Source organism: Schistocerca americana, chromosome 2 (assembly GCF_021461395.2).
Source record: "Schistocerca americana isolate TAMUIC-IGC-003095 chromosome 2, iqSchAmer2.1, whole genome shotgun sequence".
NCBI classification, from domain to species: Eukaryota; Metazoa; Arthropoda; class Insecta; order Orthoptera; family Acrididae; genus Schistocerca; species Schistocerca americana.
In genome coordinates, this window is record NC_060120.1 from 397287212 (window position 1) to 397313386 (window position 26175).

General features: G+C 41.2%; 1 protein-coding gene across 1 annotated transcript in view; it reads right to left on the reverse strand.

Moving 5' to 3' along the window:
* Nucleotides 1-12956: 12956 nt before the first annotated feature.
* Nucleotides 12957-26175, reverse strand: part of LOC124594989 (serine/threonine-protein kinase ATR) — a 353179-nt gene continuing 339960 nt past the window's right edge. Inside the window, exon 43 of the mRNA XM_047133527.1 lies at nt 12957-13281. Within this exon, the coding sequence (XP_046989483.1) occupies nt 13108-13281 (174 nt within the window). The 3' untranslated portion in view covers nt 12957-13107. The remainder of the gene's footprint in view (nt 13282-26175) is intronic.

Consider the following 26175-nt stretch of genomic DNA (forward strand, 5'->3'; position numbering starts at 1 on the left):
GTATCTTAAATAGGCCAAACTCTATCGTTTAGAATTAACAAAAGCGATACAAATGACAGGGTCTCTGTCTTACAGCACTAATATTGTAAGCAGTAACATTTATTTTGTGTTATCCATACTGAATTCCGAGATAAAATTCCTTTAAAATTAATTGCTACTAAGGCCTTCTTATTGAGATTTAAAAACTTACGACGATATAATTTTGTTATTAGGCACTTACAGATGTGAATTGCGCACTCCTGTGCTCCATTTCTAAGGGGATAATGTAAAAACTCCACTTATGCCGCTCTCGTCGCTATGACGGATTCTTGAAGTGTCACTGTTACTGTCACAGTTGTCATTAAATGAAATTATCATCTCCTCCACTGAATTTTCCAAAGAGCTTCATTCTGCCACGCGTTTTCCATGATACTCCGCGTATGTTTGACGGCTTTCGTCCAATCTTCAGTGGTGACGTTCCTGACAGCTTCTCTTGTGAGTGTGTAAACTGCAGAGAAATACACACATCAAAAAAGGTTTTCCATCACCTCGGTTCCGAGCTCCGGACCCTGTACAGAAAACTGAAACAAAAATCACCTAAAAAACATTCCGCCCTTTTCATTGCTCATGAGAACCACACACTGCATTTTGTACCACCATAAAGCAAGATCTTCAGAGGTGGTGTCCCATATTGCTGTACACACCGGTACCTCTAATGCTCAGTAGCATGTCCTCTTGCATTGATGCATGTCTGTATTCGTCGTGTCATACTATCCACAAGTTCATCAAGACACTGTTGGTCCAGATTGTCCCACTCCTCAACAGCGATTAGGTGTACATCCCTCAGAGTGGTTGGTGGGTCACGTCGTCCATAAACAGCCCTTTTCAATCTATCCCAGGCATGTTCAATAGGTTCATGTCTGGAGACCATGCTGGCCACTCTAGTCGAGCGATGTAGTTATCCTGAAGGAAGTCATTCACAAGATGTGTACGATGGGGGCACGAATTGTCGTCCATGAAGGCGAATGCGTCGCCAATATGCTACCAATATGGTTACACATCGGTCGGAGGATGGCATGCACGTATATTACAGCCATTACGGCGCCTTCCATGACCACCAGCGGCGTACGTCGGCCCCACATAATGCCACCACAATACAGAAGGGAATCTCCGCCTTGCTGCACTCGCTGGACAGTATGTCTAAAGTGTTCAGCCTGACTGGGTTGCCTCCAAACACGTCTTCGACGATTGTCTGGTTGAAGGCATATGCGACACTCATCGGTGAAGAGAACATGATGCCAATCCTGAGCGGTGCATTCGGCATGTTGTTGGGCCCCTCTGTACCACGCTGCATGGTGTCGTGGCTGCAAAGATGGACCTCGCCATGGACCTCAGGAGTGAAGTTGCGCATCATGCAGCCTATTGCGCACAGTTAGAGTCGTAACACGACGTCCTGTGGCTGCATGAAAAACATTATTCAACAGGGTAGCATTGTTGTCAGGTTTCCTCCGAGCCATAATTCGTAGGTAGCACTCATCCACTGCAGTCATCCCTTGGGCGGCCTGAGCGAGGCATGTCATCGACAGTTCCTGTCTCTCTGTATCTCCTCCACATCTGAACAACATCGCTTTGGTTCACTCCGAGATGCTTGGACACATCCCTTTTTGAGAGCCCTTCCTGACACGAAGTAACAATGCGGATGCGATCAAACCGCGGTATTGACCGTCTAGGCATGGTTGAACTACAGACAACAGGAGTCGTGTACCTCCTTCCTGGTGGAATGACGGGAACTGATCGGCTGTCGGACCCCCTCCGTCTAATAGGCCCTGCTCATGCATGGTTATACACATCTTTGGGCGGGTTTAATGACACGTCTGGATGGTAAAAGGGACTGTGTCTGTGATACAATATCCACAGTGAACGTGTATCTTCAGGAATTCTGGGAAGTGGGGTGATGCAAAACTTTTTTAAATGTGTGTATTATTCCTGGCAACGTAACCTTTAATTTGGGCATATATTACTTCTTTTGGGTTGAAATGGCAGTGACAGCCTAACGACTATATGACTATGTTTTTTGCCAGTTCGTCCATTTCGTGTAGGGGGAACTGTGACTTATGGAGAGAGATTTTTCCCATAAGCTCCACCTTTTTAAGGTCATCACTTACATCGATGTTATGACGTTGAAGCCAATCAATCGTTTCTCCTTTCGGTTTGCCATCGTAGATGCCTTGTCAACAACAACTGAATAGTAAGGAGCATTGTCTAGTGCAATTGTTGACTGTTTTCGAAGATTTGGTACTGGTGAATATTCGAACCACTCTGTAACTGTAATGTGGTTCATTTCTTCGTGATAATTTCCTGTTTTCTTTGATTTAAAAGGCACGAGACCCTTTGGCAGAAAACCCTGAGAGATACCTGCATGAAGTCTGCCACCCTTGCCACAAGGCATTGCCATTGCTCCTTTAGCTGCGTCGTCTGTCCAGCCCTGCTTGACAACGAGACCAGAACTGACCCATGTTTCGTCACGCCACACCACTTCGTCGAAATTTATGCTACGGATGCCCCTTAAAAATCGCCTTCACCGTGCAGTAATATCCGCCCTCTCCATCAACAGTTTATGGCCACAGATACGTCCATAGTGAAAGCCAAGGTTACGTAAAACTGCGACTGCCTTGAAAAAGTCCTGATTCTTTAAGTGTGACCAGTAACTTCCTGAGCGTTGGATGTTTCTTCCTGCAACAATAATCACAAGCACAAATACGAATCATCCTCTGCAAACGAATCAATTGGTAATCCGCTTATCCACCCGACGTTTCTTTCCAGGGGTGTTAAGTTTCGTAGTGTTTTCTTTTATATTCGAACATGCAGCAGTTCTGTCAGTCACTCTGGTAAGGGAGAGCAGCGGGCCACCATGAAGTTTTTCATTCTCAAAGTAGGCACGTAACGTGCAAACCATTTCTTTTAACGGCCCTCATATGGCAATTCCCTGGCCACGAGAACGACGTCGAACTTCTCCACTTATAACTTTCGATGACCTTCCTGCTTACACCGTCGAGTACCAAGCAACGGATAACGGTAACACCAAATAACGGTAACAACGAATAAGAGCTATTGTATAGAGATATATTACTTGCAACAAATTTCATTAAGGAATAAATATACTGTGAAGCAGTGGTTAGAGTATAATGTTCCTTGAACAGGTTCCTACATGATGTTCCTGAATTTATACCACAAATGAGTCAAGACGCTTAACTTCAGCATATTTTAGTCGGTCTGGAAATGTTTCCACTGATAAGAGATTGATTACACAAGTAACTTAAGATAGAACTGAACTCACCTGAGCACTTGTTGATATGTTATCATAAGCACTAGAATACTTGGATTTTAGGGATTTAATGATGGATGCTGCTTCTTTGGGAGATGTAAATGTCGTTTCCATTTTACTGAAGTTATTTGTAAAGATTGGTCTCAGATAATCCATTGTACTTTTGACCAAACCTGATAACCCCAAGCTGTCAGTAACAGGAAGAAACTAATTGCTTAAGAGGTTGCAACACTACATGTGCTTGCTATCAATGTCTCATTTATTTTTAAGAGTTATCTGTTCCTCTTCCTTTTTGGTCCCACCTGTCTGTCTTCACTACATGCCATACAGTTTTTATTTTGTTGCCTGATGTACTTATTTTTTGCTCATAATAAAGCTGCTTAGATTTCTGGACTACTTGCTTCAGTATTTTGCAGAATTCTTTGTAATGCATAACAATGCTAACATCAGAGAAGTTCCTAGATAGTAGATACAATCTCTTTTTCAACTGCCCTTGTGTAATCCATGGCTTATTTTTAGACTTTGATTTAAGTTGCCTTTAGAGGAAAACCATTTTCAAAGGAGGAGGTAACTTTATTAATTAATGCTCTGTCTTTTCCAATTGAGTGAGAAGTATTGTAAACATCCATCCAGGTCATGTTGTTGAGCAATCTCCTAAAATTCTCAGTTTTGACTGATTTAGTACCCTCCTGTACTCAGATTGAGCAGTCTCAAAGCATTTACATACCCTGGTTCAAACTTCACAATAGGAATTAAATTGAATGACAGCGTTACTCATTGCAATAACTGTTACTGACAGAGCTTCCCAATAAATTCACATTAAAATCACCAGCAACCACTATTTCCTTGTTTTCTACTGTGAGATGGGAAAAAAGAGCTTCCAGATTTTTTATGAAAAGGTTAAAGTTTCCTGAAGGTGCTCTGTATATACTTACTACTATAAAGTACTTATTATGAAATACTACTTCTGTTACAAAAACTTCAAGTGCTGCTCTGAGCAAAATTTATTAATATCAATATTTTTGAAATCAAAACACTTTCTCACAAATGTGGCAGCTCCTCCTTTCTCCATATTTTCTTTACAGAAGTAGGAAGTTAACTTTAATCCTGTAACATTTAACAAATCTGTGCATAAACTTGGTGAAATTGGAGTTGGAAAAAGCATATAACATTTCTTGGACACACGATTATACTAGAGGGGATTAAACCCTACCCACTAAAGTTGAATACAATTGAGGACTTCTTCATAACTGAAAAAGAGTTGACGGCACATATAGTATTCATTGGCTTTTACCTGACACAGCCATCACCACCTCACCAACTGAAGTTACTCAAGAAGGCATAGCATGGATCTGGGGAGGAGAGCACAGACAGTTTTTGAAGTTCTTTGTTCTCAATTGTTATCAGCACCAATAATACACCAACTGGACATGACACAACAATTCTATCTTGGCTGACATGGCAGATAGTATAGCATCAGTTATCATGTATTTCAAATGTACGAAGTTGACAGTCGAAGTGAGCACCGTGTGATTACCCTTCATCTGCAAAGCATTAACTAAGTGGGAAAGACTACACCTGTTACTGAGGAGGAAGCATTGCCCATTGATTGAGGTTTTAGTAAGTTTAGAGTTTATCTGCTTGTATAAAAACATGGTACTGAGTGCACAGACCAGAAAGAGCTATCACTTTTAATGAAATATAAATCAAAACACGATAACCTGACAAGATGGGCATCTGCATTTCAAGGATGTGACTATGGAACTGAATGTAAACACAGAAAAGGAAATATTTTTTATGCACTGTCACAATTGCCCAAAAATCTTGGAGAAATAAACATGGCACAACTAATGGTGAAAATTTGAATGAACTATGTGAAGAGTGTAGCAAGTGAGAAAGAAATTAACTAACCTGCAGAAAAACGATCAGTTGGAGCACAAAAATGGCGACCATATTCCTCTTTAAAAGAGTCTGACAGAAAAGAGGGGAATCAGCTGCCTCAATCCTCATACCACTTTCCTCACAAAAAATTTTGGCATGCAAACATATTTACACTCTTTTAACAGGAAACAATCTACAAGGGTCACTCCAAAAGAAATGCACACTATTTTTTTGTTTTTAAATTCATCTTTTTTCTACATGTTTGAAAGTTGTACAATGTGTAGATACATCCTTTAAGAACAATATTTTCATTTCTCCACATAATTTCCATCCCTCTCAAGTGCCTTACGCCATCTTGGAACCAGCGCCTGTATACCTGCACGGTAAAATTCTGGACCAACCTGTTGGAGCCACTGTTTGGCTTTGTGCACAAGGGAGTTATGATCTTCAAACCTTGTTCCATGAAGAGAGTATTTCAGTTTCCCAAAGAGATGATAGTCACATGGAGCCAGGTCAGGACTGTAAGGCGGGTGTTTCAGTGTTGTCCATCTGAGTTTTGTGATCGCTTCCATAGTTTTCTTTGACTGACATGTGGCTGTACATTGTCATGCAACAGCAAAATAACCTGCTTTGCCGATGTGGTTGAACACAACTCAGTCGAGCTTGAAGTTTCTTCAGTGTCATCACATATGCATCAGAATTTATGGTGCTTCCACTTGACATGATGTCCACAAGCAAGAGTCCTTCGGAATTGAAAAACACCGTAGCCATAACTTTTCCAGCAGGTGTGGTTTTGAATTTTTTTTTCTTGGGTTAATTAGCATGATGCCACTCCATTGATTGCCTCTTTGTCTCTGGTGAAAAATGATCGAGCCACGTTTCATCACCTGTCACAATTCTTCCAAGAAATTCATCTCCACCATTCTCGTACTGTTCCAAAAGTTTGGTGCATACCATTTTTCTTGTTTCTTTGTGAGCCACTGTCAACATCTTGGAAACCCACCTGGCACAAACCTTTTTTAACGCCAACACTTTCAGTATTCTGCAAACACTGCCTTCCCCTATCCCAACTTAGTGTGACAATTTGTTCACTGTGATGCATCTGTCAGCAGTCACCAATTCGTTAACTCTCTGCACATTGCCTGGAGTGTGTGCAGTATGAGGCCTACCGCTGCGAGGACAATCCTCAATATTGCCGTGCCCGCTTTCATCACTTAACCTGGTTGCCCACCGACTAACAGTACTGCGATCGACAGCAGCATCTCCATACACCTTTTTCAACCTCTTCTGAATGCTCCCCACTGTCTCATTTTCACAGCACAGGAATTCTATGACAGCACATTGCTTCTGGCAAACGTGAAGTGTAGCAGCCATCTCGAAGACATGCTGTGACGGCGCCACTCAAGGGAACAGGTTGAACTAAGTTTGAAAACAAGCGGGGAGGATGTATCTACACACTGTAAAACTTTCACACATGCAGAATGAAAACTGTATTTTTGCAAAAATAGTGTGCATTGCTTTTGGAGTGACCCTCGTAAATCCTTTTTCCCAGCCTCTCCTTGTAGTTACGTTTTCATACTCAGTATCTCCCTCTCACATTTTGGCTACTCAGACTTGGAGAAAAATAAAATCCCTGAGAATTCCAGGCATGAGGAGGAAGATGATGTCATAAGAAGTGCCTTATAAATTAATGGTGAATGGGGAGGAGAGGAGGGGCATGCCACAGTAATAACTCTTCTTTCCTCTCAGCCGAGATATATTAGCCATAACAAGTAGTTTAACTGCCGTTTTTAAACAATGATAATTTATATGGGATAATATTCAAATAATTAACATGCTTTGAAATATTATTTTAAAATTTGTGATTCATGAAACACAATAAAATTAAATTTCAATGCCAGGCAGAAAACGCAGAATCCCCTGAGATTTTATGAAATTCCCTGATATTTCCAGATGAAACATAATTCCCAAAGAATTTCAGGTTTTCCAGAAGAATTGCCAGCCTGTCTCACTTCCACTCTACACATGTAAATGCTGCTGCAGGCTGACTCACTTCAGAGTGGATTGCCACTCACCCCACTCTGCAATGATCACCGATGGAGACAGCACTGTCTCACTACAGAGCTAGCAGTGCAAGAGTTGTATTATACAGGACAATGTAGTAAAGTTTATAGTCAACTGCACTGTGAGGGAAGATACTATTACCCCATAGTGAATCAAGTGATATGTTAGTGTCTAGTGACTGTAGCAAGTACATGTGACACTCCTGTGGACACGGGTTGTTACAGAGTTAAGTATTTCATCTTGTTCAAGTTATAATAAAGTGATCTAATATTTTCTGTTTGCTGTAGTATCAACACGGCCTCCTCCAGAAGTGAATATAAGAAAACGCCACAGTGCTGATGATTGGTCCCCCCCGGCAGAATATTTTGATCACGAAAAAAGCACGAATATGTTCACGCACAAAAGTTTTTGGTGAGGATGGCGGAATGAGGCAGTTGGCTCCCTATTTTTCTGTCAGTCATTTAAAAAGGTACATATCGCACAAAAGTATTTGGCGAGGATGGCGGAAAGAGACAGTTGGCTCCCTATTTTTCTATCAGTCATTTAAAAAGGTACATATTCATCTTTTTTGTGCTCTGACAGGAGCATTTTTCCACAGATTGCTGTTTATGTAAAATGAATCCTACAGTCCAGAAGAGTTTTGACTTTATTTGTATACTTCAACATGCTTATATACTTCTAAAAACAAAGATGATGTGACTTACCAAACGAAAGCACTGGCAGGTTGATAGACACACAAACAAACACAAACATACACACAAAATTCAAGCTTTCGCAACCAATGGTTGCTTCATCAGGAAAGAGGGAAGGAGAGGGGAAGACGAAAGGATGTGGGTTTTAAGGGAGAGGGTAAGGAGTCATTCCAAGCCCGGGAGCGGAAAGACTTACCTTAGGGGGAATAAAGGACAGGTATACACACACACACACACACACACACACACACACACACACATACACAGACACAAGCAGACATTTTGTGTGTATGTTTGCTTCTGGAGGAGGCCGTGTTGATACTACAGCAAACAGAAAATATTAGATCACTTTATTATAACTTGAACAAGATGAAATACTTAACTCTGTAACAACCCGTGTCCACAGGAATGTCACATGCACTTGCTACAGTCACAATGTCTGCTTGTGTCTGTGTACGTGCGGATGGATATGTGTGTGTCCTAATCAAATTAGGACTAATAATTAAAACTCATAGTGAAAGAATAAATATTAAAACAATAATAATAAAACAATTTATGTTTTTCTCACCTGATATATAATCCTAACAAAATCAAAATCAGAAATTGGAAATGAAGTCACTTTCACCTATGTTACAAAAATATTATTGTCATGTAATATCTTTTTTTTATCTCTGACACAATTATGAAATGGCTAGATTGCTACTCGTTATATAATGGAGATATTGCGCTGCAGACAGGCACGACAAAAACACTGCTAAACAAGTGAGCTTTCAGCTAAAAGGCATTTTTCCAAAGGAGACAACACACAAACACAAAGTACACATGATCACTATCTCTGGCCACTAAGACTGCACAGTGAACAATTGTGCATGATGGGAGAAGAAATCGAGTGTAGGTGTAGGTGAAGGGGAGGGAAAGCAGGGTAGGAGTTGGGAACTGTGAAGTGCTGCAGCTTGGGGGAGCATACAGGGACTTGGTGGGGACAGGGAGCAACTAGGTGCGGTTGGGTTGTTAGATGGGAGGTGTGTGTGTGGGGGGGGGGGGGGGGGGGGGGGAAGAGGGTGGTAAAGGAGAGAAGTAAAGAGACTGTGGATGCATTGGTGGAGCTAAAGGCTGTGTAATGCTGGGGTGGGAGCAGGGAAGAGGATAGGTGGCTAAAGGACAGTGACTAATGATGGTTGAGGCCAGGTGGGTTACAGGAACATAGGATATATTACAGGAAGAATTCCCACCTCTGCATTTCAGAAAAGCTGGTGCTGATATGAAGAATCCATATGGCGCAGGCTGTGAAGTAGTGATTGAAGTGAAGAACTTTGTGTTGGGCTGCTGTTTCTTGGCCACAGTGTGTCAGTGGCCATTCTTGTGGACAGACAGCTTGTTGGCTGTCATGTTCACATAGAATGCAGCACTATGGTTGCAGCTTAGCTTATTGATGACATACTGCTTTTGCAGGTAGCCCTGACTATGATAGGTTATGTGATGCTTGTGAACAGACTGGAGTATGTGGTGGTTGGAGGACGTATAGGACAGGTCTTAAATCTACACTACTGGCCATTAAAATTGCTACACCACAACGATGAAGTGCTACAGACACGAAATTAGCTTTTCAGGGCATTCACACAAGTTTGGCACCGGTGGCGACACCTACAACGTGCTGACATGAGGAAAATTTCCAACCGATTTCTCATACACAAACAGCAGTTGACCAGCACTGCCTGATGAAACGTTGTTGTGATGCCTCGTGTAAGGAGGAGAAATGCGTACCATCACGTTTCGGACTTGGATAAAGGTCGGATTGTAGCCTATCGCGATTGCGGTTTATCGTATCGCGACATTGCTGCTCGTGTTGGTCGAGATCCAATGACTGTTAGCAGAATATGGAATCGGTGGCTTCAGGAGGGTAATACGGAACGCCGTGCTGGATCCCAACAGCCTCGTACCACTACCAGTCGAGACGACAGCCATCTTCTCCGCATGGCTGTAACGGATTGTGCAGCCACGTCTCGATCCCTGAGGCAATAGATGGGGACATCTGCAAGACAACAACCATCTGCACGAACAGTTCGACGATGTTTGCAGCAGCATGGACTACCAGCTCAGAGACCATGGCTGCGGTTACCCTTGATGCTGCATCACAGACAGGAGCATCTGCGATGGTGTACTCAACAATGAACCTGGGTGCACGAATGGCAAAACTTCATTTTTTCGGATGAATCCAGTTTCTGTTTACAGCATCAAGCATCATGATGGTCGCATCCGTGTTTGGCGACATCACGGTGAACGCACATTAGAAGCGTGTATTCGTCATTGCCATACTGGCGTATCACCCGGCGTAATGGTATGGCGTGCCCCCCGTTTCCCACACACAAATATGCAAACATATCACTGGCCAGCTTCAGCAATAAATAACAACATGTATATCAACAAAATATGGTTCTATTTGATTTTTCACCATTCATAATTACACTCCTGGAAATGGAAAAAAGAACACATTGACACCGGTGTGTCAGACCCACCATACTTGCTCCGGACACTGCGAGAGGGCTGTACAAGCAATGATCACACGCACGGCACAGCGGACACACCAGGAACCGCGGTGTTGGCCGTCGAATGGCGCTAGCTGCGCAGCATTTGCGCACCGCCGCCGTCAGTGTCAGCCAGTTTGCCGTGGCATACGGAGCTCCATCGCAGTCTTTAACACTGGTAGCATGCCACGACAGCGTGGGCGTGAACCGTATGTGCAGTTTACGGACTTTGACCGAGGGTGTATAGTGGGCATGCGGGAGGCCGGGTGGACGTACCGCCGAATTGCTCAACACGTGGGGCGTGAGGTCTCCACAGTACATCGATGTTGTCGCCAGTGGTCGGCGGAAGGTGCACGTGCCCGTCGACCTGGGACCGGACCGCAGCGACGCACGGATGCACGCCAAGACCGTAGGATCCTACGCAGTGCCGTAGGGGACCGCACCGCCACTTCCCAGCAAATTAGGGACACTGTTGCTCCTGGGGTATCGGCGAGGAACATTCGCAACCGTCTCCATTAAGCTGGGCTACGGTCCCGCACACCGTTAGGCCGTCTTCCGCTCACGCCCCAACATCGTGCAGCCCGCCTCCAGTGGTGTCGCGACAGGCGTGAATGGAGGGACGAATGGAGACGTGTCGTCTTCAGCGATGAGAGTCGCTTCTGCCTTGGTGCCACTGATGGTCGTATGCGTGTTTGGCGCCGTGCAGGTGAGCGCCACAATCAGGACTGCATACGACCGAGGCACACAGGGCCAACACCCGGCATCATGGTGTGGGGAGCGATCTCTTACACTGGCTGTACACCACTGGTGATCGTCGAGGGGACACTGAATAGTGCACGGTACATCCAAACCGTCATCGAACCCATCATTCTACCATTCCTAGACCGGCAAGGGAACTTGCTGTTCCAACAGGACAATGCATGTCCGCATGTATCCCGTGCCACCCAACGTGCTCTAGAAGGTGTAAGTCAACTACCCTGGCCAGCAAGATCTCCGGATCTGTCCCCCATTGAGCATGATTGGGACTGGATGAAGCATCGTCTCACGCGGTCTGCACGTCCAGCACGAACGCTGGTCCAACTGAGGCGCCAGGTGGAAATGGCATGGCAAGCCGTTCCACAGGACTACATCCAGCATCTCTACGATCGTCTCCATGGGAGAATAGCAGCCTGTATTGCTGCGAAAGGTGGATATACACTGTACTAGTGCCGACATTGTGCATGCTCTGTTGCCTGTGTCTATGTGCCTGTGGTTCTGTCAGTGTGATCATGTGATGTATCTGACCCCAGGAATGTGTCAATAAAGTTTCCCCTTCCTCGGACAATGAATTCACGGTGTTCTTATTTCAATTTCCAGGAGTGTATTTCTGCGTAATCTCTTTGGGCACTTCAGTGATGTGTTGTCATGGGATACAATGTTTTTGCATATATCAATTAACAGTCAATATATATTTTTGAATGCCCTCATTGTAAACAACAACTTAATATTTGTTTATATGTGGAAGTTTGACATACTAACCCATTTTCAATGCTACAGACATAAAATGGTGTCGTTTTATGTAAGTGGCATACATAAAGCTACACAATGACTGGATATAAGATTCTAAAGCTTTGTTCCACAGCCATGAACATTTGGGAATACATATAATGAATAAGCTGTATACCATGGTACCTGGTTATTCTACCGACCCAGTCATAAATAGGTTATGTTATGCAACGAGGTCACTGTTGTGATGACAACTGCATACTGATATTCACAATCCTTTTGTTATTTGCAAAGTTTACTGCTGATCTTGTCTAACCTTAAACTAATACCAGTTGTTGCTTGAAAGTGAGTTAACAATTTTGTCGTTACACTTTGTGGCCCATCAATGGCATCTGCTACCTCAAGCAGCAACAGATCAGCTTCTATCCTGCCAATCCCCTGTTATGCAACAGGTTTTCACATGTCATGGTGTTGAAGTGTTGCACCACCTTTAACTGTACCTATGCGGAGACTAAAATCAAATGCCAATGACCAAAGGACATCAATATTTGGAGCAATGTAGTTATACCAGTCAAGTTTGTGAATGGATTGACTTCCTTTCCTTTTCCTGTGATGATGCTGAAATGCTGTAATTAAAATCGTCCCAATGAAACATTACTTAGATATTTGAGGCTATGTGGACTGATTTCCTAACTGTTTCAATCGGTGTATAAAGCTGTAGTATCTCTTCTACACTAATATTTTACTAGTAGCGCAAGATTCTTTCTTCCCAAACATTAGTAGAAAATTTTAATAACATATAATGAATTAATAATGCATAGTAGTATTTAATTATCTGCATTCTTGTCAGACATCCACAATATCAAACAGAAAAAATATTTATTTTGGTATGTGAGCCATCACTCGTTCGATGATAGTATGAAGTTGTCTCAGAGTAAATACTAGGCAAATGGAATAGAAGGAAGGAAATAGGTATAATTACCAGTTTAATACAAAATCATGTTGCTCTGTACAAAATTCTCAATGTGAAACTTTAATACATAAGCAAATAGAGTACATACAATACAAAATAATTTAAATTATCACAGCAGAGTAATGTTTATTAAGAATACAAGAGGAATGTTCTCCCTTCACTTGGACTTGAACTGTTTCCCTTTTACAGGTATGGCCCCCAGCCAATGTACATTCGACAGAGATTATCAATACTGGTTGCTTCCATAATGAGACTATTGGCTTGTCCTTCTACAGATAGTGGGAATGAGTACGGTTTGCTCACAGACCGCAACACCCCTTTCAAACGTTGCTCTATTCTTGCAAGATTTTGCACAGCCTGCAACAACGTAAGAAATAAACATCCTTTTAATAGCAAATGGTGTACAGATAAAATACAAGTTTCCAATGCACAGTACCATCAATAATGTTAAAACAATAAATATTCTCCAACAGATGAGTCAATCCACGAGACTCACAGAGTAATTTTTTTTTTTTTTCTTTTTTTCCTCCCGATCATTCAACATTCAAAAGGAACTTTATAAATGAACTGCCTACAAGAGATACAGTGTTGAAATAAAATGAAACAATACAGCAAAATTGAGCACTAAGTAACAGACCATGCAATTTGCTATGATTCAGAGAAGCCATAAAATTACCACAATTCAACTTGTGTTCTCATTTACTTTTTGTGATATAGTAATTACTATATCATGGGTGTCCAGAGGATTTTTATCAAAGAGGGGGCAAGATAATTAAATTGCCATTTTTGATATAACTGATTTGATGATTGTGAGTTGTAATGTAACGGACTACTGAAACTATCGATACCATCGGCTGGCGAGCTATGGGGTGCCGTGAATCGACATGAAAGAACAATTATATTAATATAAAATTACAGTCAACATCAACTGAAATATTATCATTTTATTATAAAAACTAATAATTTGCAGGACAATCGTATTATGTATTGCTGCAGAACTATTTGAGAACACTATTCAATTTTCGTACTGTTTTCATAAGTGTATAGTGTGATGTATAAAATATCTATGCTCAATTCATGTTGGCAAATCTGTGTGCTTTGTAAGGTCTTTGATTGTTAGTGCAGAAACAGTTGGCCGGGCAAGGCTAAGAGACAGTCGCGTTTTGGTGAATCTAAGAGACAGTGAGGCTTGAGAAGTCGTGAGAAACAGACGACTTTGAGACAATGACTTATGTTGGAAAAGCTCATATTGGTGAACTACTAATTGTTATGAAGATGATATTACGAAAATACATAATATGGAAAGCTTTAAACAGTATCAGTTCTTACGTAGCATATTACGAACCCAAGGACCCATTGTACTAACAATTACAGCAAATCCAGAAGTTACCCCTAGACAACGAGCAAGCAACAACGAGTCTTCAAGGTAAGGTGATAAAATTATTTCGTATTTGTACTGTGAAGTTACCTTCTCTTGTGAAATATTTAAGTCTCTTATGCTCCGTTAGTAGAGTGAATAGACTGACGGGGACTTGTGGTCCACTATTGAAACCAGGAAGACCACACAGGTTTTTAAACACGTGTCATAATTTGATATAAAATAATTGATGATATGTTCCCCGGACAAGAGAGGTAACATTACAGAGTACAGCCTAATACTAGAAGTAAATCTCACAGGACTTACTGAACTAAATCTGACAGGACTTACTGCCTCTCAAGCAATTGACTGGTATACGTTCAATGTTTTTAAGGTACTGTGAAACACAAATGGTGGGCAAATTTCATTAATATATGCTAAGTTCATTTTTATATAATTAATAAGAACATTTACAGCACTTTTTTATTCAATGAATTGATGTTACGTTTTTTATTATGAAATAGAGGGTATCCAATGAGTTATTCACAAAAAATGTTTTAAATATTTACATATAATGTTAGATTCACATCAATATGAAAAGCCTCTAGGATAGCACGAAAAGTAGCCAGCAAAATAATTTAAAAAAAGACAAAATGCAGAAATATAAAAAAACTTCAAAAATACAGTTATTCAAAAAAATTTGGTGTGCCAACAACACTTCACATCTTACCATGTGTTTGGATAATAACAGACTCTTATGCCATCTGTCGGTGTTGTGGTAGAAACTGCAGACAGTGCTGAATTCCTTTGAAATACTAGTATTACCTGAGTTTTGGCACCAAAATTCACACAAATTCAACACAGTAACTTTCAGCAGACACACTTATTCACAGCGTCCATTACAGATTCAGTTACAATTATATAAACACACATTGCAGAGAGCAGCACGGTCTACAGTTTTCTATATAACACCAACAGATGACATAAGAGTCCACAACATGTTAATGTATTTATTGTGTTATTTTCATTCCTCCTGTTATTTAATAATAACAAAGATAATTTAAGTGGAACTAAATGTGTTTTCAAATCTACAATTTTGAATTGTTCAAGTAAAGTGCATCCCAGAGCCATTAACAGACAAAATAAATATCACAAACCTCACAAAATTTCCCTGGAACTGGTCAGACAAATTAACTTAACAGCTGAGGACTGAAACATAGCGTTCCTCGTCTTTCCTTGTTTGACACATTACAGTGCAGCAATGCCAAATGGATTACAGGATTCATAACTCTATGACTGCATGTTGTACAATGTGTCTGAGAAGCTCCTGTTCCCAGAGAGGATATATTTTCAGCCGTGAAATTTTACAGTTGCTTCTTCTTTTCCCAATTGCCACATTTGGATCAATAGATGTACACACCTATGGTATAGCATGACCCTCTTCTTCAGAGCCCACAATAACTTTGCCATGCAAAACAGAATGTAAACTGAGAAAGCCATCACAGGTCCTCTTTTCACATGGAAAAATGGTAAACTACCACTGTGACAACATGGGGACGGGGGTGTCCTTGTGGGAAATGGGGATGGACGTTACGAATGCGCAGGTGGTGCAGAGGAAGGGAAACATTAGCAGCTGTGTGAATGTTCAATAAGTGTGTGTGTGTGTGTGTGTGTGTGTGTGTGTGTGTGTGTGTGTGTGGGGAGGGGCAAACTGTTGTGTAGTAATGGACATTTAGTACCTATGGAGCAATGTAATCGTGCAGAGCATGTGGTCATTGTGAGTGTGTATTACCTATATGGTGACAGTGTGACAGTAATGCAAAGTGTGTTTTGGTGCCGCTACTGAGAAATTGTTTTTGATTCTTTCAGAAATATAACTGCCAGGTTTTGCAGCAAACCAATCGAATTTTTTCTGAAGAAGTTCAATAGAGTTCACATTGGACCTTTGAGAAGACCAGTGCAGCAAAGTGTTTCTTTAAAAGACTTGTTTTGCAAGTAAGAGTGTTGTTATGCTGAGAAAGAAACGTCAGGTTCCAAACTTTCGCTCCATTGTGAATAAAATATTTTCATAATCACACGCGTATCATTTTACTATCACCCATACTAATTACTTGAAATTATACCAGAAAAAATAGGTCCTGACCTCGACAGCACCAACACCAGCACCACCACCAACACGTCACTCTCATCAAATGCATTTACGTAAACATCATTTGCCAGTCATATGTCACGTTGACATATGGCCATCTGTATAGCACACTACACACAGTGACCAATCAGTTCATAAAATCTTCTTTCATTGCACCAATGGTAAATGATATTGTCATCTTAATCAGTGTAATGACACAGCTATTCTTCCTTCTATTTAATAAGAGCAGGAATACCAAGTTTTATCACTCCTCAATAAATCATTGTTTTACCGACTATGTACCGTATTTACCCAATCACAAGGTGAGTTCTTTCCCAAATTCATCATTCACAAAATACAAGGTTGTCTCACATTCACAGATTAAACTATTACCGGTGAGATCAATGATTTTATACAGTGTAATAGATTAATACAGGGCTCATATTACAGTTACAGATAAAGCTTTGGCACCTGAGGTCATGTACAGATTTAATTTCAAGATTTTGTAAGGGTTGGAGGGGGAACAGTGACACCAGCTTGACTGAACACAAGAACAAATTTGGGGAGGAGAGTTGTGAACAGGCAGAAATTTTCACTGTGTTGTCAACTATGTGAATGTATATCACTTGTCTTGGCTTTTTAAGAACGTCTACCATGATGAAACTGCAGTTCGCCTGAATCTATCTCTAGCTAAAACTTAATCGATATTGAAACTCTGAATCGATTTTGAAACTATGCCATTATGCACATTTCTACAGGAGACAGATTAATGCTTTAAAAATATGTTTGCACAAAAGACTTGAGATGTGACATAACAAATGAAAAATAAGCTTCAACAATGCTGCTAAAGCTGCTACTGGTCTACAGCACTGTTGATTTTCAATTTGGCTATAGTGTTAATCTGATGTGTATAACTGAGAAAACATTGAGTGATTGTCATTCAATTTGCTGATATTACCAGCACTGTAAGAACTGTAACTAGTAGCAATTGATAATGGATGCAAATTACAGCTGTACCTCTCAAAAAAGGTGGATCTACGAGTTTGCTGTTCACAATTCGTTCACACAGACAGTATGACACTACTTTTAAGTTAACGGTGATTCATAAAGCAGAGGCCGCAAACAACTCTGCAGCAGGAAGAAAATTTGGTGTCATAGAAGTGAATGTTTGTGGATGGCGTGAGATTAAGAATACATTAACAAATGCCAGTTTTACATGCCAAGTTTTTGGGGATCTACACAGGGAAGGTTTCACAAACTGGAGCAGCAAGTGCAAGAGAAATGGAATGATGGCTTTCCGATTACTCGACAAATGATCTAAAAGAATGTCTTGGAGATAAAGAGAAATTTTCCAATTGCATGTATTGAGGAATTTGAAGTCGTACTGGTGCTTAACTCTACAACCACCAAGCACAGGTAAAAGTTGCCTGAACATTGTTCTTTTATTAAAAAATCACAAGCCTTCTGCGTTTATGTGCCTTTTTCTATTTGTCTTTCACCTTATACAGTAATATCTATACAATTCTACGATTAAAATTTTAAAAACAGCAAATAAAAAATACAAATTTTATGCCGAAGGGCACATTTTGCCCTGGGATGGTACTGTAAGTGACATAATTTTATTGTCTTCCTTACAACCACTTAGCACAGACAAATATAGCCCAAGCATTCTTCTTTTATCAAATTTCATTTGGAAACCTTGAATGTGAGTTTTGCAGTGAATTGTTGAGAGTTTAATTGTTGAGTTTCATTTTCATCGTTGATAACTAACCATCATTAGAAGCAGTTTGTCACAGTAGAACAAACGTCTTTCTTGTAAAGTAGATCTTCTAAAATGAATTATAGAAGCTTTAACATTGCATAAATTCTTGCTGAACTTTTAGTACATGATGAATAATCAGATTTCAGTGATTTTGAGTCAGATGAAACAGAAGCAGAAGAGCATTCAAATGAAGAAGCAGAGGACACTAAAGGAACAAACACGTTACAAATTCTGGTATGATGTATCTTTCAGAAGCTCCAAGGCATTGTAAAAGGAATTTTGCTAACATATTTTGTGAACATCAGGGAATAACCACTGCTGGGAAAGAACAAATATACGTGATTCATTCAAGAAATTTTTCAATCCTGAAATGGTACAGAAAATTGACCATACAAATATAGAAACCGAAATAAAAAAAACGTATCTCCTGCTAGTGTTTCTGAAATATATGCTTTGATGGGAATTTTAATTGTAATTTAGTAGGACACCAATATTTCGTTATCTGATTTATGGTCAAATTTATTGGGAAGAGCCATATATAGTGGAAGTAGAGTAAGAGAAGAGGATATCAGCTCTCGACAATTCTTTGCTTTGATGATAAATGCACCAGGGTAGAAAGATGTGTAAGTGACAAATTTGCAGTGCTATGTGAAGTACTTGATGAACTGAATGGAATATTCCGAAGGTACTTCAGAAGTGGACCTCACAATACAATTGATGAAATGCCATATCTTTCCAGAGGTCATTGTCCTTTCAAAATTTACCTCCAACATGGAAAATATGGCATACTTGTTACAATTGTTAGTAGTGCAACTGAATGATACATAATTTTTAAGTGTGTGCTGGAAAAGACTTGCCTGTGAATGAGGTCCTCTTGAGATTGTGAAGAAACTCTTAAAGCCAATAAAGAATACAGACTAAAATATTACAAGTGATCCTTTTTGCACTTCTGTACAAAGATTACAAACTTACACTGGTTGGGACACTCAAATCGAACAGAAAACATATACTGCAAGAACTTAAGATGACAGCACGCAGACAGCTGCATTCCTCCAAATTTACACACACAGATCCCTCTATTAATAAACCTCCACTAACAACTGTCTCTCACATCACAAAAAAAGAAGAAAAAATCTGTTGCTGCTGCCAATATAACATCATGATGCAGGAGTAGAATTTGATACACCCAAAATGAAAACCCATATTGACCATACTATAATTCCACTAAGGGATGAGTGAACGCCATAGATCGAAAGACTAGGGCATACTCTACAAATAGGACTACGAGAAGATGTCCACTGTCAATATGCTACAGCCTACTTGATATAGCTGCAGTAAACTCATACACTGTTCAAGATGAATGTGCCTCCTTGGAACAAAGGGAAATCAAATTCCAAGAAACCATGTCTCCAAGAATTAGGCCTTGAACTTTTTTGTGAAACCATATGTAAAAGAGTGATCCAAGGACTCGAAAGGACTGCAGTTGCCCGTAAAAATTTTTCATAATTCCAGTACGTATTAAATTTATCTGCCTTCACATATTCCTCCTTCAGTGCATTATAAATAGCTTCAAACGTTTCTGGTATTGTTTTGGTCAATGTGCACTAAAGCATTAGAGCGCTATACCGCTACTGTAAACTAGAGTAGCTAGAAATCGCAGTATTACGGTAAGTCGGTCTTTTGCAGATGTAGCATTTCTAAGGAGAGTGTTCAGCTTCATAATATGAGGAGCTATTTTCTTGAGCACATATTGAAATGTTCTCTCGTCCATTCACAAAGGGATTTTCATGCGACTTTACGTCCTCGACTTGCAGCTCACATAGCAAATTTTGTTGTATATGTTTCGCATCTCGCCGTGAAGTTGACGGCTTCACCCAAGCATGCTCTCTTTTCTTCTGCTTCTCTTGCAAATGCAATGACAATGCAATTGCACTGCACGCAACAGCAGACCACGTATAATTTTACTTACAGCATTGGTGGCATAGTGTGTTGATGTTGGGAATGACCATTCATTGCTGGGAATTCATTTCACCACGAAGTAAATAATTAAATCTGTTCTTGCTCTGTAGTTGACAAATTCTTGTATGTACCCTTGTCCGCTCAGTAAATTAGATATACTTGTAAAATGAAAATTTCATAACAATACATTTGCATTATATTAAGGTGGTGTTGCCAACATCAGCATTCTACACCATTGATGCCGTAAGTAAAATTGAACTGCAGAGAATAGTATTAACGCATCATCGGCCATTATGGAGGAACTTTCATGAAATATTTGACGACAGTGTAATACCCCCTTTTGCGCCACGTCAAAGATCATTGTCAAAGAAAATTAGATAGTATAAGACCGGCCTAAGCTCCAACACCGCACCGCAGTTGCCAACTAGAAAATAACTTTGTTGCGAGCATCCGAATCCAACTAACACTTAATATTTATCCGACTGACTTGAAATTGTTTTATACATTGACAGATACGCAACAACAGTATAAACTGTGATAATAGAGTCGTCACAAAAACCAGATGTTACACAGAGACTGCACAGTACTGAAAAGTATTGTATAAAGCAAAGAATTACGACAGTGGTGATAGCCATAGGGAAGGTTGGTAGTAGGTGTAGCACTCATTTGTTTCCCGAAATTACACAACTTCTGCCGAACTAAGGCACAACTGGACAATTGTTGCATGTCACTACGGAATCCCTAAACACATCACACCTCACAGTGTATAGGCTATAGTACCATATTACTGTATTTCTAATTATTTTGAGAACTGGTCACATGAGTGGCGGAAAAAAGAAAAGCATTACTATCACTGAAAAGCAAATTTTGAGAGTTGTGAAGGAAAACAGTAATTGAAAGCAAGGGGATACTGCCAAGGAATTAGGAATTTCTGTGTCTACTTTAAATTCTATAGTAGCAAAGGCAACGGAAATTGAAGATAGTGCATGTGTGTTCGGAATTTCTACTGCCAGGCGGACAGGCATTCAGGGCGGGAAACATGAAGACGTGGAAGACTGCTTCTTGCAGTGGTTCATGCAACATAGAGCAGAAGGCATTCCTATTAGTGGCCCAATGTTTAATGAATGAGCAAATGAATTTGCAATTCGACTCGGTGTGGAAAATTTCAGTGCTTCATCTGGTTGGCTGTACAAATTTAAGGTAAGACATGGCATCAGCTGTCAGAATGTATGTGGCGAAAGCAAAAGTGTCGATCCAGAGACAGTGCAAGATTGGAAGGAAACGCCTTTGAAAGAACTGACATCCCAATATGATCCCAAAAACGTTTTCAATGCGGATAAGGCAGGCTTGTTTTACAATCTAATGCCTGACTGCACAATGACATTCAAAAGAGAGGACTTCCACAGAAGGAAACAAAGTAAACACGGTGTAACAATGCTGTTGTGTGCTAACAGTGATGGGAGTGAGAAGCTCCCCCCACTTACAATCAGGAAATTTGCCAAGCCATGTTGTTTTAAGAACATTGTCACGTTTCCCACAAAATATACTAGTAACAAGAAATTGTGGATTATGACAAAAGTTTTCGAAAGCTGGCTTCGAAGTGTCGATGCGAAAATGGGTGCAGCATGCCGGAAGATTTTATTGTTCATAGACAGTTGTGCAGCGCATCCTCCCCTTACTTCCTATCTGAGAAATGTGACTGTGCAATTCTTTCTAGCGAATTGCACGAGTGAGCACTTGACCTTGGAGTAATACATAATTTCAAGTTGCATTATTGTGAAATGCTTGTGCAGCATGCCATCAGGTATGTGCAAACATCGAAAAAAAGGAAGAAATGAAAAGAACACTTCGAGAAATCATTAATGAATTTGTTTCTTCTGATAGACAATGCACTACAATGCAGCTTCATGTCACAGAGTTTAAGACGATACTATTCGGAACTGTTTCCGAAAAGCCCGATTTGGAAATGAAGTCCCTGATCATGGTGGAAATGAGGGGCATATTGACGATATTTCACCTAATAATGAAGAACAGAATTGACGTGAAGAGCACGCATCATTTGAGGATTACGTGAATGTTGATGGAAGCCTTGTCACTACAGAACCCATGACTACCGCTGAGAGTGTTCAATGTGCATTGCGAGGAAGAAACTTACGATGAGGATGATACAGAACAGCCTCAGCATTCCTCTGTGACATTTAATGATGCAGTAAATGCATTACAAATAATTGAACAATCTGTGACGTGCCACAATGTTTCTGACAAAATGATGACAGAGTTATCTAGTTTTGAGGGTACAGTGTACGCTATTGCCACGTCAAAGGAAAAACAAGCAAAAATTATGGACTTTCTTACGAAATGAAGTTTCCTTCTGTGCAGAGGTTTACATTTTTCTTTATACCTTTGTTAAGTATGGTACCTAGTAAGCCTGTATAATGTTTTGGAGAATGTACATTTTTATTTACTTGATTTTTCATTTGTGTTTACCAATTAATTTGATAGTATGGTGCTATATTTCATATATACGTTTTCCACACTTACACAGTTTTTCCCTGTAGTCCATTGAAAAACGTATAAATGAAGTTTTACTGTATATCTTAAGGAGTAGTTTATGACAGCATTTTAATTTTTTTTAAATTCAGTCAATAATTTTATGAAATACAGAAAATCAAAAGTTCTGTTGCCCCTGGAAGCCAGTGGATAGGCAACCTGAAACTGCGAAGAGTGACCATAGCCATTTAGTTTTACAGCTAACCAATAGAAGGAAATGGCATGATTATTCGATAGGCCATATGGGCAATCCTGATCAGACACCTGTTTCCTTCAGTAAACCATCAAATGTTACTGTTAACATGAAGGGCGTTAAAAGTGTTGCTTCAAGTTCCGGCAATGAAATGGCTAGAATAACAGTAATGTAAGGTGCGCTAGCAGGTGGAACGAAGCAACACCCATATGCAATTCATTGCAAAGAAATGATGACAAAATGAAAACTGCTTGCAAGACTTATTCTTTTATGCCAAGAACAGGGATGGATGACAAATGACCTGATGCTAGAATGGCCGTAGGCTGCTTGGAATAGAATACAGGCTGTTTGCTTCACTGAAGAAAATTGTTGCTGCTCAGCTAAGATGTTAAGGATGTGATACCAAAGCACAACACAGGCCTTTAAGGATTCCTGGTGGCATGACCTAACTTCAAGTAACTAACATTGTTGTAAAAAGACTTTTTAAGGCTCATCTGTGAGAGATTTACAGCAAGCAGCTTCCATGCCCTCACTACAGAGAGGAGTTAAAGAAACCCTCAATACCCATGCTGGACCAGTGGAACATTGCTGCATTGGGCAGAATCTCAAATGAACATATTATGAAAGGATTCAGAATGTGCTGCGTACCCAATGCTATGGATAGCTCAGAAGATGACATACAGTGGGAGCTGTGTCAGAAGGAAGAAATGTAGATGATGGTACCAATGATGATGACGATGATGATGAAATTATTATTATTATTAAACAATGGAAAATCCAGGATGGAATGGACAATATTATGAAAAGGATAGCTGCTACCTACCAAATAGTGGAGATGTTGAGTAGCAGAAAGGAACAAAAAATGACTGTAAGGAAGTGAGCTTTCGGCCAACAAGGCCTTCGTCATAAATAGACAACAGACAAACAAACACACACACACACACACACACACACACACACACACACACACACCAATTCACACACAGAGTCTCTGGCTGCTGAGGCCAGACTGCAAGCAGCAATATATGATGGGAGAAGCAACCAGGTGGTGAGGTAAGGAGGAGGCTGGGAAAGGGAGGGGGAGTGATAGTAGGGTAGGTGTAAGGAACAGTAAAATGCTGCTTGTGGGAGCATACAGGGATGCAGTGCAGAGAGGGTAGGGCAGCTAGGTGCAGTCCTGACATTAGACAGGGGGGGGGGGGGGGGGGGGTTAGCAGAAAAGGAGACTAGTAAAATGGCGGTGGGTGCATTGGTGGAATAGAGGGCTGTGTAGTGTTGGAATGGGAACGAGGAAGCAACTGGATGAGCAAGGACAATGAGTACGAAGGATGGGGCCAGGAGGATTACAGGAATGTAGCATATAGTCCAGGAGAGCACCCACCTGAGCAATTCAGATAAGCTGATGTTGGTGAGAAGGATCCAGATGGCACAGGCTGTGAAGCAATATTGAAATTAAGAACTTGTGTTGGGTGGAGTGCTCAGCAACCGGGTGGGCCAGCTGTTTCTTAGTCACAATATGTCGGTGGCCATTCATTTGAACAGACAGCTTGTTAGTAATCGGCCGATGTAGAACTACAGCGCCATGGTTGCAGCTTAGCTTGTAGATCACATGATTGGTTTCACAAGTATCCCTGGCTTTGATGGGATAGATGATGCTTGTGACCAGACTGGAGCAGGTGGTGGTGGAAGGATGTATGGAACAGGTCTTGCATCTAGGTCGATTACATGGATATGAGCCATGAGGCAAGGGGGCTGGGAGCAGGGGTTGTGTAGGGATGGACGAGGATACTGTTTAGGTTCGGTGGGTGGTAGAATACTGCTGTGTGAGGTGTGGGAAGGATAGTGGGTAGGTCATCACTCATTTCAGGGCATGACAAGAGGTGACAGTTGTGACAGTTGGGTTGGGGTTGGGTTGTTTGGGGGGAAGAGACCAAACAGCGAGGTCCTCGGTCTCATCAGATTAGGGAAGGATGGGAAAGGAAGGCGACCGTGCCCTTTCAAAGGAACCATCCCGGCATTTGCCTGGAGCGATTTAGAGAAATCACGGAAAACCTAAATCAGGATGGCCGGACGCGGGATTGAACCGTCGTCCTCCTGAATGCGAGTCCAGTGTGCTAACCACTGCACCACCTTGCTCGGTGACAAGAGGTAGTCGAAACCCTGGAGGAGAATGTAATTCAGTTGCTCCAGTCCTGGATGGTATTGAGTTACAAGGGGAATGCTCCTCTGCAGTTGAACAGTGGGACTCTGGGAGTTATTGGGTGACTGGTGAGAGAAGGCACGGGGGATCTGTTTTCATACAAGGTTGGGAGTGTAATCTCGGTCTGTGAAGGCCTTGGTATATTTCAAGAGGGACTGCTCATCACTACAGATGCGACAGCCCCGGGTAGCTAGGCTGTATGGAAGGGACATTTTGGTAGGTTTGGAGTCCGCCAGGCATTGGGCAATAGCAGTTAAGGTCATAGGCATTAGGGATGTTAGTGTAAAGGGAGGTTGCATCAATAACAATGAGAAGGGCCCATGTGGTAAAGGAACAGAAACTGTGAAGAGTCGGTGGAGGAAATGGCTCATATACTTTATATATGAGGGTCGATTGTGGGTAATAGGCTGAAGGTGTTGGTCTACAAGAGAAGAGATTCTCTCAGAGGGGGCACAGTAACTGGCCACAATGAGGCCTGGGTGGTTGGGTGTATGTACTTTGGGAAGCATGTAGAAGGAGAGTGCAAGAGAGGTAGGGCTAAGGAGAGAGACAGACTAGGGGAGAGGTTCTGGGGTGGGCCTAAGGATTTGAGGAGAGACTGGGGACTTCTGGCATGGGGTCGCTGTACCAGGGTTTGTAGGTGGATGAATCTGACAGAGTCCTTCTGCGAGGTAATACCTGCAGTTCAAAATAAAGGTGGTGGAGCCTTTGTCAGCCGGTAGGATTATAAGGTTGGGATCAGTGTTTTGGTGGTGGATTAGGGTTCTTTCTCTGGATGTAAGGTTGACTTGCACGTTGAGGGATTTGGGGAAAGATGGTAAGGCAAGGTTCATGGCTAATGATTTCTGGAAGTTGTTGCTTGGCTCGTAGAAACCCCCTAAATGGCCTTACCATCAAATTACCCATCCCCGGCTGCATCCCATTCTTCCACAATGCTCTCCATCTGTTCAGATTCCGCCAGTCCTTAACCCTCACCAATGTAGTGCTGCAAAATAATATCATTCAGGCCCAACATTCCTTGCAATACCTCCTCTCCATCCACAAAATTCTCTTGTTATACAATCCCAAATACCTGGATGCCACATCACACACTGAAACACTT